Genomic DNA, 17,274 nt, shown 5'->3' with positions numbered 1-17,274 from the left:
GAAATAATGTTGTGTTGCAAGTAATTACTTGTTAGTGGCTAGTCGTCATCATGTGATGGCAACTTTCCTGTATCTTTTTTAACATGTAAAACCATTTTTAACTTCAGCAGATCAGAAAGGCAGGCTCTTAAGACATCTTAAGGCACAAGTGCCTGTCTTAAGAAGAGTCAGACTGTTGCAGCAGCTGTAGCAAGATCCACATAGCAAGGATAATAAAAATATGACTGTGTCTGGTCATTTATAATTACAGAAGAGTTAACAGGATTTATTTATACTTGTTAAGATAGCTCTATCAAGTAGTGAATAAAATGGAGGACATGTTGGAAACTTGGTTCTTAATGATGACACATCCCAGGATACTGCCTCTGCCTTGTTATCACAGTCAAGCCTTCTCCATGAACACCACACTCTAAACTATGTTCCAGCTATTTTTGCATTTTCCAGGGAGTTAACTGTTTGCTTCCCAATACAAACAACCCTGAATCAGTATACTTGCTCAAGAAACCCAAAAAGAAAAATAAAAACATACTTGGAAGTGTTTTAACTGCAAATGAATTGGAAAGGTAATGCAAGGATTGCACCCCTGTAGTTTCACGCAAATCAGCAAGTAAAATCCTCAGCGAGGTGCCTCCCTCAGTAACTGGCATTAAACATTGCTGCTACAATGATGGTGTCCTGAGAATTTTCTTGGTGGCTGGAAGGATTCCCAGCTGCAAATCACAAATAGCTCTTGCCCTATAAAAGCAAATGAGGAGCTGGTGAAGAAAGCACAGGGTCAGGACTTGAGAGATTTGGTTTCTATTTGTAGCCCTCTTCATTGACTTGGGCTAGAATTTAGTTTCACCTAATGGCAGCTCCCTGCCTGTGACATGTGGAGACACCTCCACTTGCAGGAGAACAGCAAGGCTGCCTTTCCCTATTATCTGCCACAGAAAGATACTGTGGTGCAGGAAGCACAAAAATCCACAAAGATACTCTCTGAAAAATCCACTTCTGCTAAGCCTCCAAATGTATTCCTGCCACAGCAGCTTATGCTGCTACTGGACTGGAGCAGGAGAATGCTGAGGAGCTCATCACAAGGCCTGCTTTCTGCAGAGAAAGCTGGGGATGGGTAATCTTTGTGCTATGTAAAAAACCAGGTTTCTTACCTAGCCTGACTACAGAAGACTGGGCTACTTATATCTTTCCTTTCCCAAACCAAGCCCCTATACCTGTAGCAGTTCATGCCTTTTAAGATAAAACTTTCACGTGGTGAGTTTTGGGGTTTTTTGGTATGTTTTCCTTTTTTTAAAAGCATTTTAAGACCTACACTCCCAGATTCGGGATTGTACCATCTTATTTAACATAAAGGGCCAGATGCCAGTGACATGACTGCTTTGCACCATCTTTTCAAGGCACATTTTCCCAGGAGAAGCCATGGAGAAGGCAGTCATGTTTCAGAGATGCCAGGCAGGCCCTAGCTGGCCAAGTCCCTCAGTGCAGCCCACCAGTGAGGCCAGAGTCCTCTCCTAAACACTGTGTGATCTGAATAAAGCACAAAGGAAGATGAGTGACTTACAAGAAAAGTTTTCTTTAAAGTTTCCATTAGTCCATCCTCCTCCCTCCTGTGTTCTACCCAGCAGTTCAGAGACAGAAATCAGCAAAGAGTTTTCAGTGATAACTGCACTTCTTGATCGTGAAACAGCACAGACAATCCTGCCCTCCTGACTTTTTTCCAGCAATCTGCAGACAACAATATTCATCTGCTGCAATATAGGTGTAAGAAAATATTTCTAGACTCAGAGTTAGAGATTTGAGAGGTCCAAGCAACAGACTGATTAACATACAGACATGTTGTGCAAGAGTATCAATCACGCTCATATTATAATATAGATATTATCACCAGAATAGTAATGATGAAAATTAGTACAATAATTTGCAACCCATTCAATGTAAGAGAGCTTTTAAAAAAGGCAACTAGACTCCCAATGATAAATTTTGGTCCAGTACTACTGAAATCCTTGGAGATGCCAATCAAATTCCCACACTGTTAGTGCTAATATTCTGAGGCACAGCTTTATATAACACTATTACTGCTCTTAGCTGTCACTGGCAGGAGAACTGCTGACAGCTTTTCCAACAGGCATTTAAGAAACACCATGGATGGTTTTTCAGCTGGTGACCAAAGGAATTACTCTGCAGGAAAGCTGATTTCATACAAGACCAATCTTCTTAAAAACTTCCCCTCACACTATCATGTACTACCAAGGGAAGCTGTTCCAGACAGTTCAAAGTCTTTTAATTGAGCCCTCTGCATGGAAACATGTTCACTCCACTTTTCTGGAAAGATCTAGACCATTCTCCTCTTTACTTCCAAACCCTGGCTGCGACTCAGAGATAACAGAAGAGCCCCTGTGAGCCTTTGTGCATCTGTGAGCAGTGCATGTTCCTTCCATGACTCACCTCCTCCGAAGGGCGCCCATATAACCCTGCGGATGGATTTCACCCAATCCTCCATGTCATTCTGCGTGCTCGCCATGAGGAGGTAGGTCTCATGATTGGCTGTCATCCGCTCCCGGTCTGCTCCTGCAACACAAGAGAATTGCCTTAGGAACCCTTTGGCTTCCCTGCCCAGCCAAGCTCCTGCCACTCAGGCTGCTGGAAGCACCACAGCAAGCAGACGTGGACACTGTGCAGTGCTCGCTGACAGACATGGCATGAAAAGAAGGTCCTGTAAGTACATTCCCCATGAGACACTGAGGAGCTGTCATGCTTCCAAAAGGAAATGAGAGGATAAATGTCATCAGTAAACAAAAACAGCCCCATGCTGCTCCAAGAACCACAGGGGCCTGCACTAATCTGTAACTTGATACAGGCACTGGAAATTTTGCAGCAGTTACTGTACCACGATGGAGAGAATAAATGCAGAGACTGATAAGGGGTGCTTTGAACAAGTGGGGATGACTCCATTCTTATTTTCAGGAACACACTGTGCCACATTCAGGCAGTAACACTTGATACACCCAAGTGCTGCTGTGACTCCCTAAGGAGAAGGCAGATGACACGGCACAGCCCGCTGCCTTGGACGGCTCTGATGAGGATTAGATTAAAAGGGAACACGCTGCCTTTTTATCCTTTCTGTAAAGAATGGGCCCACACCAAGAAGGTCAAAACCAGAGCTTGGCTTGCCACAGCTCCATGTTTTCAGACCTGTAGTACTGTTTCATCTCCATTCTAAAAGGCACCTTAGTGCAAGGGCACTGAGGATTCAAACCACCTTTCCAGCACTGCAGAATGCCAAACCCTTCCAGAAAAAGAGTGGCATTTTAATGCCCTTTCACTGAGCCAAGGGCATACACCAGTACTTCACACACAAATGCAATGCACCTAGAAATCCTGTCAGTCCTGTATTCACATCTTTCCAGCTTCTTACATTCCCATTTTTTATCCTAGTGATATCTAAAGTAAATATCTCTGCTCATTACAACAGGAATACTGCTCCTGGAAGAGTGCCATGCTTAGTGCTGGGCATTCACACAGCTAGGATTTTAAAGAGAAATTTCTTAAGGACTAGAAAATCCTGGCCCAAGTATTCTGTATTAATTACTCCTGTAGATCACGCTTTACAGAACTAGGACACACAACTGTAAAAGAGACTTAACTGAAACTTGATGAATACAAAAGCCAGACATTGGCAGATTCTACTGAAAATTTATTCTTAATGATTGCATCATTATTCAAAACTTAAATTTTAACTTGGAGGTAAACAGATATTCTGGTTTTCTACAGCCAAAACTCAGCCATTCATATGCCCTATGCTCCCCAAAAAGGCATCAAAACAAACAATGCAACAACCTGAACTACAGTGCATTTCAGAACATACCACAGTTTAAAAGTCTAAAGAACACTGGTTGTTTTTTTTTCCCTAAGATATAGTAAGGATGAACTTATGTTAAGTGTCAATACAAGAGAAATACCAAGAAATACCAACACAAGTTTAGGACAAAACAAGGGTCTTACTTCCATGTGATGTTCCATCCTTTTTACCACAGAGACTGAGGGTAAGGGGACAGGGAAGCATCAGAATCCCAGACCTTAACATTCCACATCAACCCTGCCCTGCAGAAAACACACAGCCACAGGCCCTGGGAACTTGCTCCCCATTTTTACCTTTTACATATCCATTTAAACCAGAAAAATGACAGATTTCTCATTCAAGGACAAAAAGGAGACATGATACTATCCTTCAGTTTACTTCAACAGTATTTTACACATCATCTATAGTTCTCACCCTAAAAAGACCAAAAATTAAGGATAGAAGCATAAACCTCAATATATTCTTACAGCTATTAAATATAATAGTAATGAATACAGCACAGAGAAAAATAATGCACCACAATTGAATCCTTTCGTTGGCTTATAAAACCTGAAGAAATTATTTATCATATTGCACTGCAGCTCCTTTTCATTTCAGTGGACTAGGATCTTGCAAGCTGCCACACAAAAAAAAACCCCAAAAAACATGCATAAACATAATATATATCAGATCCAGCAATGAAAAAAAAGTAGTGACATGGCTTTGTCACTAAAGAGACAACAAAAAATATGACACGTGATGGTCCTCTCAGGTGCTGCCAGATTGATCCATATTCTTTTAATAGCCTGCATATTTAAATTCAACAGATTATGTAATACTTGCTTAACAGATGATGTAGTATTTACCAAGTTACCATGTTATGACAAATTGGAGGGTGTTCTCCAGATAGAGTGGATTAATCCCAGAAGTCTAGCTAGCTTATTTACAGTGTGAATTCCAGAGCAGTACTTTAGCTCAGGTAAACACCCACTGAGCCAATACACAATCAGCCTGATTTTGCAGAGAAGGAAAGCATAATGTTTGGTTACATTACCTTGAAATGAGAAAGTGAAGCTTTCCTAACAGAAAGAGCATCATTTTATAGCAATTTTGGAGCTACTTTGTAATTCACATCCCTTTCTTTCACACACAACATTGGATCTTGCAGGGTTCTCCTACTTGTGTGTTAATGTAGATATTATTCATTAACTAAAGCCTCATTAAAAGATTTTTTGGGACACACTAGCACTTGGATTTGTGTTTAACTGCAAATATTAATTTTTAGTGAGGGTATATTTTAAATGCAAAATTTACAAGATAAGACAAGAAGAAATGACCATGATTTGGAAAAGAAGTCATCTCAGATAAGAAATATCAGAAAAACAAAAACAGAATTAGAATCCTTCTGAATCTTCAGTAGGTCTACAGGACACTTGTAAAAGACATTGTTTAGAATATGCACTTCCACTCTTTTTTCCTTTTAATACTTTTGTTATGACCACAATGAAGCATGAGGAGATCACAATCTCCAATAATCAGAGGTCTGATCATACCACAGATATCAGCATTAAGAACATCAACTTGAAAATGGTGCTCAGCATGAAGTCACATTGCAGATGTAATTCAATACTCTTTTCCATGTGCAAACCATAACTTATTTTACCTATACTGTTTTCTAGCTTCAGACTATGCCTTTTCAAATTTCTGTGCCTCTTTTGCAGTCCAAGAAATGCTGTGTGATGTGACCTGGTTGTGAACAGCCAACTCAAGGGGCTAGAATATGAACTCCACTTTTTCCCCATCTTTTCCCCTTTGTTAATTTGCAGGTGCCACAGGAGCTGGAAGGAGCAGAACCCACCTGACCAAAGAAGCTGACTCTGGCCTGTTTGAGATGAAAAGCTGCTGTTTGCACCACTGATGTGTATATCCCGTACATTCCAGTCTCTGGAAACTGCCAAAAGTAATTGGATCTACACAGTTTGGAGTCTCAGAATGACAATGTATCATCACACAATGTTACTCCTGTGGCCCTAACCAAACCCTAATCCGCTTTATTTCCTTGGCAGCAGCAGAAAGGAGCTCTTATTCATTAAAGGGATCTATCCATAACACCCATACAGCGCCCAGTGCTCTGTCCTGCTGCTCAGGGGCTCACTGACCCACAGACTGATGCTGCTGGTACCCCCAGTACCAGCTAGAGATTTTAACAACTCTTGCCAGCATCCAGAAAAAAAACCAAACCAAACTCCACACTCCAAAACTACAATTAAAATACAGAGAGGCCAATTCCTGCAGGGATCCACTCTGCAGGGGAAAAGAGAGGGACTGGGTTGTGCTGGTGATGCAGCACCACAGCTCCCACTTGGAGAGCCACTGGGAGCAGGCACTGCATTTAAGGGGGGACTGGCCCCTGAAGTACCAGGCTCAGCAGCTCCTTAGCCCATCCATTAAAGGAGAAGGCACAGACATTCTGGCACCCAGTCCTGAAAGGTGTTTTTACTACTTTGTAGACTCTTCCTGTCTGAGCCAACACCTTTCCTTTACCTGGATGTACCCCAGCTGAACTCTGCACCAAGTATTGCCTTTGTCCTTTAAAAAGGATCTTGGATTTCCTGCGAACAGTGGTTCCAGCATTTCTTGAGAATGGAATGTGAAAGGATTAAATTCATACCAACTGTTTAAGAGAGAATTTTCTCCCAGAAGGAACATCAAAAAACTAGGATTAATCCAATTTTTTCTGAGCTGAGAATGTCACGGCCAACCTCACAAGAACATTCTCATTCTAAACAAAAAATTAAAATAAAACTGGGGACCAATTTCAAAGTTAAACAGTTTCCTACTCCCTTGTGCATTTCTCTTAGCCACAGTTTCTGAAACCCATACTCTCTTCAGCTTGGGAACTGAATGAATATGAAAGGCAGACTGGCCTTACAAGACAACTCACTAAGTTTTCTCTAGAAACATCCTCCTCCTTGGATGCTTTATATTTGTCTCATCAGGAAAATGGTACATAGTAATATTTGATAAAATGGTAAATAGTTAAATTCTGATGTTTCAGATGAATACACTAAATGCACTTCCATATGGTATTCAAGCAGAAACTCTCGTTTCTCCACCACCTCCCAGCATACTCTTCTCTATTCAGGTGAATGGTTAAACTGTGTGATTTATCATTTCTGATCATGACTCCAATTAGTATTTCTTCACAAGCAAAACACCAATAATCATTATCAAATTCACTACACTTTGTGTTCCTAAATTTTGCCCTTTGCTGCAAATGAACTGTACACTAACTGACATACTTAATCTATGTCTCTAGAAAAACCCACCTGGATTTCCTTCATTAACTTTCATTTTAAAGCATTTGTATTCAGACATTTTAATCCAGAGCAGAAATCATCTCAGCAAATTGTGGAGGCAGTATTAGAGAAAAGATGAACAACCTTATTCTCTTTTTTTTTTCTAACGAAACTCCTTGTTCAAGAAAAAAGCCAGAAATTTTTGGTTACCCAACCTTGATAGTAAAAGCACTGCTGCTTCAAGCACAGGTCTGACTCGGCATACTGATGTGCTACAGTTCAAATCTGCACATTTGTCTTCCATATACCAAAGCTGGAAACTATGGAATCCATCCATCCTCAAGTGAGACAAGGAACTCCATCATAGCTGTTGAACTTATCATCATGCCCAACTTTAATGAAATGTAAGAACTATTCTGCTGGCCACTCCTTCTGTTCATGAACCCTGTGCACCTTGAGTGTGATGAAAATCACACATGGCTTCTTTCAAGGATGATTTGGGTTGTATTTTAATGAGATTTTAATGTCTTCTTGGGTCCAGGATTCATTGGAAACTTTTCTTCACAGCAAGTGACAATCTGTGTTGAAGGCTGAGCAACTGCTGCACCTCAAAAGACCAATCTGAAAACCAAAACAGACAAAGCAACTTGAAACTTGCTCTCTCTGTGTTTGGGATTTTTTCTGTGTTTTTGTTTGCTTATTTAGAATTCTAAAAAGCTTCTTTATTCTGCATATGCCTGATAATTGGTCCTGTTCTTCCTGACTGTGCAAAACTTGACCAAGAATTTACAGCCTTCCCTCTTAGTTCAACTGAGAATGAAGAAAGGAGTACACAACCTAAGTTAAGTCACTGCCCTCTTTTTTTTTTTTTTTTAACTACAAAAAGAAAGTCTGGACAACCAATGGTTCTTAATGGCCATGCAAAAACTCATGTCATCAGAAGAACACTACATAGTTCCATTACCTCTAAAGTCTTGATGACAGGTAATAGATTGTGTTGAGGGAGATCTACAAACTACAATTCCAATTACAATTTCCCAGGACTGCCCTGCTCTACCTGCTGTCATTGTCTGACTCAAGGTTGCTGAGTCATGTAAAGGACAAAGACATGGTTGGAGAAACACTTGTGCTTTAACTGACTGATGCCACCACCACCGAGAAATCTCAGCTTTGAAATACAGAGCTATCAAAATCACCATTTTTTACTAGCAAACCACATCAAGTGCCCTATTAAATTTCTCTCTTCACAAAGAATTAACACATTTTCCTAGAAGGGGAATCAAGTAACTGTGAACAAGTCAGTAATGAGGATACTGCTTTTTAAATACTTCAGTACAAATATAACATTCTCTTGCTCATATCCAGCCAATCTTTAGCATTAATAATCTGCAACAGCAGTGTTCTAAACTATGGGTGTATTTTTTTTTGAAAGGGGCATATTAGCTTTTCAACATAAAAGCTGAAGCCTAATTTAAGTGCTAAGTGGCAAAAGATTGCTAACACAAGTACATTCCCTGGTGGGCATTGTGCTCTAGCACAATTCCCCCACTTGCAGAATGCCTGGAAGACAGCAGGGCTGTTTCAACAGAATGAGCTGTTTTCATGAAGCACTGAACCAGCTGCTGTCAGATATCTGAAATCAGGCTCAGGAAATTAATTCCTCGTGTGTGACACAATGAACACTCTGTACAGGTAGGTTTCTCCTGTGCTGCAGGGCCACAGGAGCAGCACCATCAGTCTGTAAGTGTAAGTTCAGTGTTTTGCACAATAAAAGCATAAAAGCAGTGCCATATGTAAGCATTTTGTGTTTGCATAGCTGTAATTGTTGCTTAAATACCTGAGCAAAGAACTGGGATGCTTGCTCATCAACAGTTATAATTGTATGAGAAAGAGATCATTAATAAGGAAAAGAGACACAAATTCAAATCATCCCTTGCACAATGTAAGAGCTCCAATGTTTTCACAGCCCTTGAATCTTTTCAGGCATGTCTCATTCTTCCTCTCCATTTTTGCTGCCCTTCCTTTATTCCTAATTTGAACTTCTGCTATGCTTCAAACAGATTTCACAATCCTCCACCTCTTCCTCATCCACAGACCCCAAGTGGCACCTATTTTACAGAGTCTGTTCATCCCACCCTTCCCTGTCTCTAAGATGTTGGTGCCAACACAGTTCACTTCTGTATTTTGCCCTTTCCCAGTGCCACTCTCACTTGAAAAAAAATCTCATCTCTCTTCTTGCTCAGGGCACACCACACAGAACTGTTTGTTTACAGGTTTTAATGGAAGTCCATCAGTCTGTGTGGACCCCATCACAGCTCTGCACTTTACCAGCCCCTGAGCACACATTGCCTCTTGCAATAGAATTTCATGTGGGCTTTTTTTTTATGATAGAAAGATGGGAAAAGCATAAATAAACAAAAGCCAAGAGACTGGCCATTAGATATCCACTCCTCTATATCCTTCATTATTACTAGGACTTGAGGCTTATAAAATATTGATTCAGTTAGAGGAAAAAAAAACATTGCATGCCACATTTGTCTATATAAATGTACAGTGCTGTTACAGTGCCCTATTTCCAAATCTTCAACCATAAAGAGCTTTCCTCTGAAATTTTGAGTTAAAAAAGTAAAAATAAAGCAGAATTTTGCCTAATGCCACAAACCATTAAAAATCTACTATGGCCTTTTTAGTTAAAACTTGTACACACAAAAGATATCAAATTGTCAGTGCTTGTTTCCTGGGGACAGAGACAAGAAAGATTTATTTTCTGAACAACAGCTTTGTTCTTATCAGACAACAGAACTTGTTTGAGACCTCCTAGAATAAACAGCAGAGAAAGAAGAACATGAGTTTTTCAGTGACCTATGAAGGGAGGAGTTTGAGGGTCACATAATGTCAAACATCACTGGTAGTGCAAGAACTTGTGGACGACTTCACTGTTACCTGTTGTAACTAATTTATTCTAAGAGAAAAGCAGAATTTCAAATTACTACAGCAACTTATTTTCTCTGCCCCACATGACACATCTTGAAGATAAATTACTGTCTTTGAGAGTAAGAACCTTCTTTGAAGTTTCTCAAGTTGGACACCAAAATGAGCATTATGTTATTTGAAATCTGGCTGATCTCCAAGCTGATTTTAAGGGAAGTCTCTGCAAACATATCTAAGCTTCTAGGGAAAGAGGGGGAAAAGTCCCATGCATTTGCTGGTGTAGTCATAGTCAAACATGTAAAAAATGCTTTAAAAGAATTTGACTGTTAGCACTCTGTTTTGGGAAAAAAACCAAGATCCTGGAGCTTTTGCTGCTGGGGAAATGACTGCCCTGCACTACCAAATTCTTTCTTTGCCCTTCAGCCTCTCATCATGAATTGCACTGAAGTGCAAACACTCAACCAGAAATGGATTTTTCTGAAAGGTCAGGTCCACAGCACATATTTGTATGGCATTTAATCTAGCAGGAAATTAAAACTTCTGATGATTTTAAGAAAGGAAGGATCAATACCTGAATGGAAGTCCTCAAGTGTAAATTCACCCAGGGACTGGCAGGACCTACCTATATACACACTGGGATGTGAACCTTGGGCTGCAAAGCCAGCATGTCAGGATGCCAGAGCAAGGTTGTTCTCACAGACTAACAAGAACAACATTCAAAGCACATGCTCACTTCAGCTCTCAGCATTTACTCATTAAGCTCTCCAGCTCTCAGCATCCATTCATTAAGCTCTCTGTTCCTCATGAATATGGAATGTCCTGAGCCTTCGGCAGGTAAAGATCAAGATGCTCTTTTATCAGTCTAAGCATGCTCTTGTGTGCACAACACAAGGTGGGGAATTAACTCGGTACAAAACAGCTAAATTCATGTGGTATTTCTTCACAGAGGTCAGCCAAAAGAACTTCCATCAGGAGACAACCATCCATTATCCCAGGACAGTGAATTGTGGCTGAGCCATAATATTATATTTGCTGGGACCCTCGTGGCAGAAAGGAATGATGAATCTGACTCCACGTTCTCAGAAGGCTCATTTATTATTTTATGATACTATATTATATTAAAGAATGCTATACTAAACTATACTAAAGAAGACATAAATGATACTCAATGCTAAAAATAATGAAAATTCGTGACTCTGGAAAGAGTCCAACACAGCTTGGCACCAATTGACCAAAGACTCAAAAACAACTCACACCAGAATCCGATGAAACAATCACATGTGGGTAAACAATCTCCAAACACATTCTACATGTGAGCACAACACAGGAGAAGCAAATGAGATAAGAATTGTTTTCCTTTTCTCTGAGGCTTCTCAGCTTCCCAGGAGAAGAATCCTGGGTGAAGGGATTTTTCAGAAAATGTGAATGTGACATTGATAACTTGAGACACACTTTTAAAATCTGTTTCATACAGTGGCCTACAAGTAGAGTGATCTGCCCCAAACAGAGAAGACACTGCATACCTTCTAATTTTACAGACAATTATTTCGTAACCAGATAGATAATGTCTTTCCAAAAGTTTCCAAGAAAAACAGTTTCCTTTCTCCATCAGGAACTGACCATACTCCTCCCTGCTTCTGGACATGGTGCTTTCCAGTCTGCACTGAGTTAGACCCAAACACAGAAACACTTCATTTCCCCAGAGAGGAGCCAGTCCTTTTAGCTCATTCAAATTTGATCCCAGATAAAAATAACAGCTCTTTGTGGCATAGATACAAAAGCAAAAGGATGCAAATATCCTAAATGAGCAAGTATATATTATGCATACATGTAATTTTATTGAAGCATCACTTATTTAATAATGCAAATTCATGTTTTAGCAGTTCAGTAAATAAATTGAGAATAAGTTATTCAATAAAGCATGTGGGCTAATTGACATATGCCAAAAACAATTACCTAATAGAGTGTTAGGTCTCAGCATAAGACAACCTTGCTTATCTAAAGTAGCAGGAGATTTTAGTCATCAGCTCAGGACATTTGTTCCAAAGCTCATCTAAAATCAGCCAGAAACACTGTGCCTCTTAGCACTATTTTGGGATATCAATTCAATATTGACTTAAACAAAAGTGTGCTGCTTAATGAATTATCAGCTCAACTCTCCAGTCCTTTAGGCATCTCAGTCTCTGAAATGTCAGATTCAAGCACAGCTTTCATGTGGAAAGAGCCATCAAACACCAGTTATCTGCAAAGCACAAACAGAGCTTAGTGTTCTGTCCATCTCCACACCTTGCAATAGAGCAGGATGAACAGAAACACAATTTCAGCCTTGTTCTGCTGTATTTATGATACAGACATATCCATGATACGGTCTGCATTTCCCCTCTCAATAATGAGCACAGAATAATCCCATAGTGAATTTACTACTGATCTGGGTAGGTCTATACCTCTGCCTTGACAGCTGGAGCCCATATACCACAGAATGGTTTTTTCACACAAAAATCACTTGGGTCTTATATCTGGCAGAGTGCATTAACAGAAAGTGCTTGCAAAAAGAAACCCAGTGTACTTCAAAGTATTCTTTTTTAAAGGACATTATACAGTGAGTACCTACAACCCATTTACTTGTTAAGAAATATCAGTAAATCTATGAAGTAATCTGCAATTAAGCAAAAAAAGTTATTCAAGATCCTTGATTTTTCTGGTAGGGAAGAAACAAGGATTCCTTATAGTAAAGGCATGACTGCAAGACAAACCTGAGAGGTTACCAACAGGCATTTCTGATTTTGGTACACAATTATTGGCAAATTTCTATGCACCAGTGAAGGGATTCCAAGTCTGATAATGGGAAAGGCAACAAAAAATCCATCACTGACAATCTGGATGACAACAATGCATTAACCAACAAAGCCACAGAGTCAGCAGACATTAGCTAATACTGAAGAGACAGCATCTATCCTCTAGGTAATCAGTGCCCCCTCATGAAACACAGAGCCTTAGACCAGAGGAAGTTGTAAGTGTGGGATAAGGACCTAATGATGGCATACAAATACCTACTACTGACAAAACAGGAGACAGGAATTTGGCTACCACCAGCTCTGCTTTGATAAGTTCACTGTCCATAACCACCATGTGCACTGTAAACTGAGGCCACTCCACAGAAGCTGCCACAACTTTCTGGTGTCCTCACAGAACAACAGAAGAGAATGCTAATGTTAGCTAGGAGTTAGACAAAGAGATTTCACTGAAATTTGACAAGATTCTCTAGCTACGTTACAATCTACAAAACTGCTGAAGTTATGGCAGATCCTTTAAAATAATGACTTATGCTTAGACTAAGTTTAAACATTCAAAAGAAAGGTAATTGATTCACTGACAGGTTACCATTCACTGAGGATGTTATTTCCATATGGAGGGTATGGAATATTTTCTTGTTAAGTGTGCTGAGCACTGTCCCTAAACCATACAGCACATATGGCAGAAGATATTTTAAAAAAACAAGGACCAAAAAAAAGTATGTTAAGATATAAATCAATAGGAGAGAAATATTTGCCAGCGAGATTACCCAATGCATCACCAAGATTCATCACCTATTCAAAATACAGAGAGAACTGTAGGATCTTGTATCACGTTGCACATGAAAGTTGGCAAATCCTGAGTGATTTTTTGGAAAGGTGACTCTGGTATCTTAGAAAGACTCTCAGTATCAGTGGCACAGCTAGAACTGGCAATTATCACAAAGTCTGGGCGAGAGCCAGCTCTTGTAAGGTTTCCCACATTAAGTCCTCTGACAGGGACACAGACTCTGATGGTTATCCCAGCTGAACTGCTGAGTCCCTCTGGAGTGTAGCCAGGCACTCAGCATGGACAGAGAGGGAGGCTGCCCTAAAAACAGGGGTTTTTTTAGGTGGCACAGCCCCACTAGAGGCACAGCTGCACTCCCAAGAGCTGAGCAGAAATCCCAGGTGAGCCTGACACAGCACTTTATTTCTTCAAGTATTTTATGGTACAGCCAGCAGCTGCCAGGCAAAGAGAAGTTCCCCATCACACTGCAAGTGCAGCCGCTTCTCCCACGTGCCACAGAACCTCCTCAAATTGAGAGGTCAGTCTATCAGACACAAAGCAATTAGCCCCCAGTTCAAAGCCACCTTCCCCTTGCAGTTTCCTCTCCAAAAATGAGACATTTAGTTCGCTGCTGTTTTATGCAATCACACAGAGCAGAATTCCAGTTCTAATTCTACCTAGCCCAAAGGCAACAACAGATGTACAGAATCCTTAGAACAGCCTCAGTTTATAGGAATGGCTGTGGATTGGGGGTCTCCTTGCTTCTACACACACATGGGGTGCAACCAGTCTCATCAACCCTTCTTGAAGGGCTGTTCAGCCAGTGCTGGGGGATACAGAAGTGCTCTCCTAGATACCAGCATCTGCTTAGGTTTTCAAAATGAAAAACGAAGGAGAGCAAAGGAAAATACTTGAAAGAGGATGCTTAGATGAGACCCAACCATGTGTTGGCGCCTGCACTGCAAATTTCACTTCCTTTCAAAGAATTCCTCTTCAAAACATCTCTGTGATCCTTTGCAAACATACTTCCCCTGTCACTTTCCAAACTGTCAAGAAAGTAAATTGGATACAAAGTCACTTTGAATGTTCAAGGATTTAAGCAAATTCCCTGGAACTCTGTGTTGCCTCCTGTGATTATTCTACTGTAAAAACACTTATTGATCACAAGGTGAACAGGAATACACTTTCCATCACACATGCTACATTTTGAAGTTGAAAGCACAAAATTCACAGGAGAACCTCTTATTCCATAATAAAATCTTACAAAAAATAAAACCCAAGTTGATTATGCCTAATCAAAGAGGGAAAGAGACTAAAACTTATTACAACTTAATTTCTGCAGATTGACAGATGGTCACATCTAGTTAATCTCATCATGTTCCTTACATATTAAATACATCAGCCAATGCCCAGCATTGTACATTATTCTGGGACTATACAGCACTGAAAGGGAGAAACCTATGCTTGGCAGCCCAGTAGTTGGGGATTTTTTGAGCAGAAAAGACTTGTTTGAAATGAATGGCATGAAAACTGAGCTGAATGACTAAAGGACATCCTGCTAAAAAAGACAAAAAGCCACATCTCTCCACCTGGAGCTGCTACAGTACCCACAGATGGAGAAAGAAGTGACATGACTAAGGGAAGAAGTAACTCCAATCAGGTTAAAAAACCCCAGCTGGGAAGCAGGGTCCATAATAAGAATCAGGCCGTAATGATAGTTGTGCCGGCTGTGGCCAGGCTGCTGAGCCACACCTGAATGAGCCAAGCCAAACCTCACCTGGGTACACCCATGTGGCACTTGAGGGACAACACCTCAGGAAAAGTCATTCCGGTACTCAGGCTACTGAGGCGCTGAGAAATGCTGCACTCACCTGTTGTAGGATGGAGCTCCTGCCTGAGTCTGCTGTGGCAGGGGAGTGCATTTTCTGCTGTGATTTCTCTCTTTAGAGCCCCTGACTAGACTCACTTCTCAGGCAGAATCACTCCCAGGGAATTAGGTCTTAGCCCTTGGATAGAGACTGAGTGGGGAAATGGCCCTTTCGACATTCAGATTCATCTGTTCTCTAACTGATATGCACAGAGTAAATAAACTTCATTTACATAAAAGAACATGATGATTTCTCCTCTAATGAAGGATTAACTATCAATGCCATGAAAGGCATCTGGCAGCAGTAATCCATGAGCCTTCCTTCTTAGGGGCCTGGACTACTTACAGAAATAACTTCTGTTCCAGCTGGGAGGACACTGACAGATCAACAAATGGATTAACATAGTCCCAAAGGCTCACAGATCCAGTCCTGTTACCCAGTGACCAGGTTGTCCTTTTCCCCAGCACTCAGCTGCTGCTGTAGTTATGCTGTGTAGGCCTGAACTGCCACATGAATATTCCAATAATCAGGCAGAGGATAGAAGAGCAAAACCTGTTTTCCACAGTCACAGAGCTCTTGGCTACTAACTCAGGAATTTGGGAAAATTGTGTCATTTTCCTGACCTTCAGATACTCTAAATGGGGACAAATGCTTCTGCCTTACTCTGCTTATTATTCTGGCATAAAACACTATTTAAATGCTGATAAAATAATTACAAAGGAGACAACATCACATGGAAGAGAAAATGAAAGTGGCAGCAGGATCTGAGGGGACAGTGTAAGTTAATTCAAAACGATAGTGGAAATATAATGATACAATTAGAGTGGTAAACAAATCTAGAGGTAATGAATCAATTCATTAAACTAAATGTCACTATGCATTCCTACCATGTAGGCACAATTCTCAGAAGAATGCCTCAAATGAATCTGAAGAACTCAAACATACCAAGATTGCAATTCAAAAAACTAATGGCAAAGTCTACCATTTAGGACTGCTAATAAGATTTCTGCAGTTTAATAGCTCTTCTCCCTAAAATAGATTTTGCTTAGCCATGTAGCTAAACTCACAGATCTCTGCTCTTGACCTTCTAGGGCAGCTTCCATGACTGTACTAAAATATACACTACACTCCTAGGTCTGGGAGACAGATTTGTTGCCACAGAGGCTGGGTCACTGGAAGGTTAATTCTTTCAGTAACTGCTTCTCAGCAGGGCTCTGCTATCACGTCCAACAGCTCTGCTCCAGTATGCAGTGATGAAATGAAGGTGTTTATCTGCACAAGAATGGGTGGGTAGGAATGGATCCCTGTTTCTGGAGTGAAACCCCCACACAACCATCCAGACATCATAAATAAGAACAAGTCTACTGCATGATGCTCCTGAAGCCCAAGTCCTCAGGAAGAAATTAAACTCTTAGCTAAAATGGGGAATGATATTTCTATGCTTAGAAGAGAGGCCTTCTTGCCATACAAGGTATAGCCACCTTTTTTTTTTTTTTTTTTTTTAAACGTGATTAATTCTCCTGACCTCACAGATCTGAAGACATAAAATGCAAGGTTAGTACCTGTGGAGAGAGGCCACAAAAGACTGTGTTTGTGCTAAGATAGGATCTCAGGAGTGACCTCTGGAAATGGGATAATGGGGATGCAAGTTTCAGCTCCAAGGAGGCTTTACTGGACAAGGACACACATCTGGAAATGCTAAGGGAGGGGTGGCTGACAGCAGGACTTGGACACTTTGTTTAGGCTCCAGACATTTAAGCACCTGAGATTCTCCAACCAC

General features: G+C 40.6%; 1 protein-coding gene across 2 annotated transcripts in view; it reads right to left on the bottom strand.

Moving 5' to 3' along the window:
• The window catches only part of ARHGAP24 (Rho GTPase activating protein 24), a 182,647-nt gene that overhangs the window by 27,697 nt on the left and 137,676 nt on the right, over positions 1 to 17,274 (bottom strand). For both annotated transcript variants that reach the window (XM_054293693.1, XM_054293707.1), the window contains one exon: positions 2,443 to 2,565. In XM_054293693.1, the coding sequence (XP_054149668.1) occupies positions 2,443 to 2,565 (123 nt within the window). The remainder of the gene's footprint in view (positions 1 to 2,442; positions 2,566 to 17,274) is intronic.

This window comes from Melozone crissalis, unplaced genomic scaffold (assembly GCF_028551555.1).
Source record: "Melozone crissalis strain CALT ecotype California unplaced genomic scaffold, PUWL_Pcris_2 ptg000006l_1, whole genome shotgun sequence".
Classification (NCBI taxonomy): Eukaryota; Metazoa; Chordata; class Aves; order Passeriformes; family Passerellidae; genus Melozone; species Melozone crissalis.
This window is presented reverse-complemented; position numbering and strand designations above follow the sequence as displayed.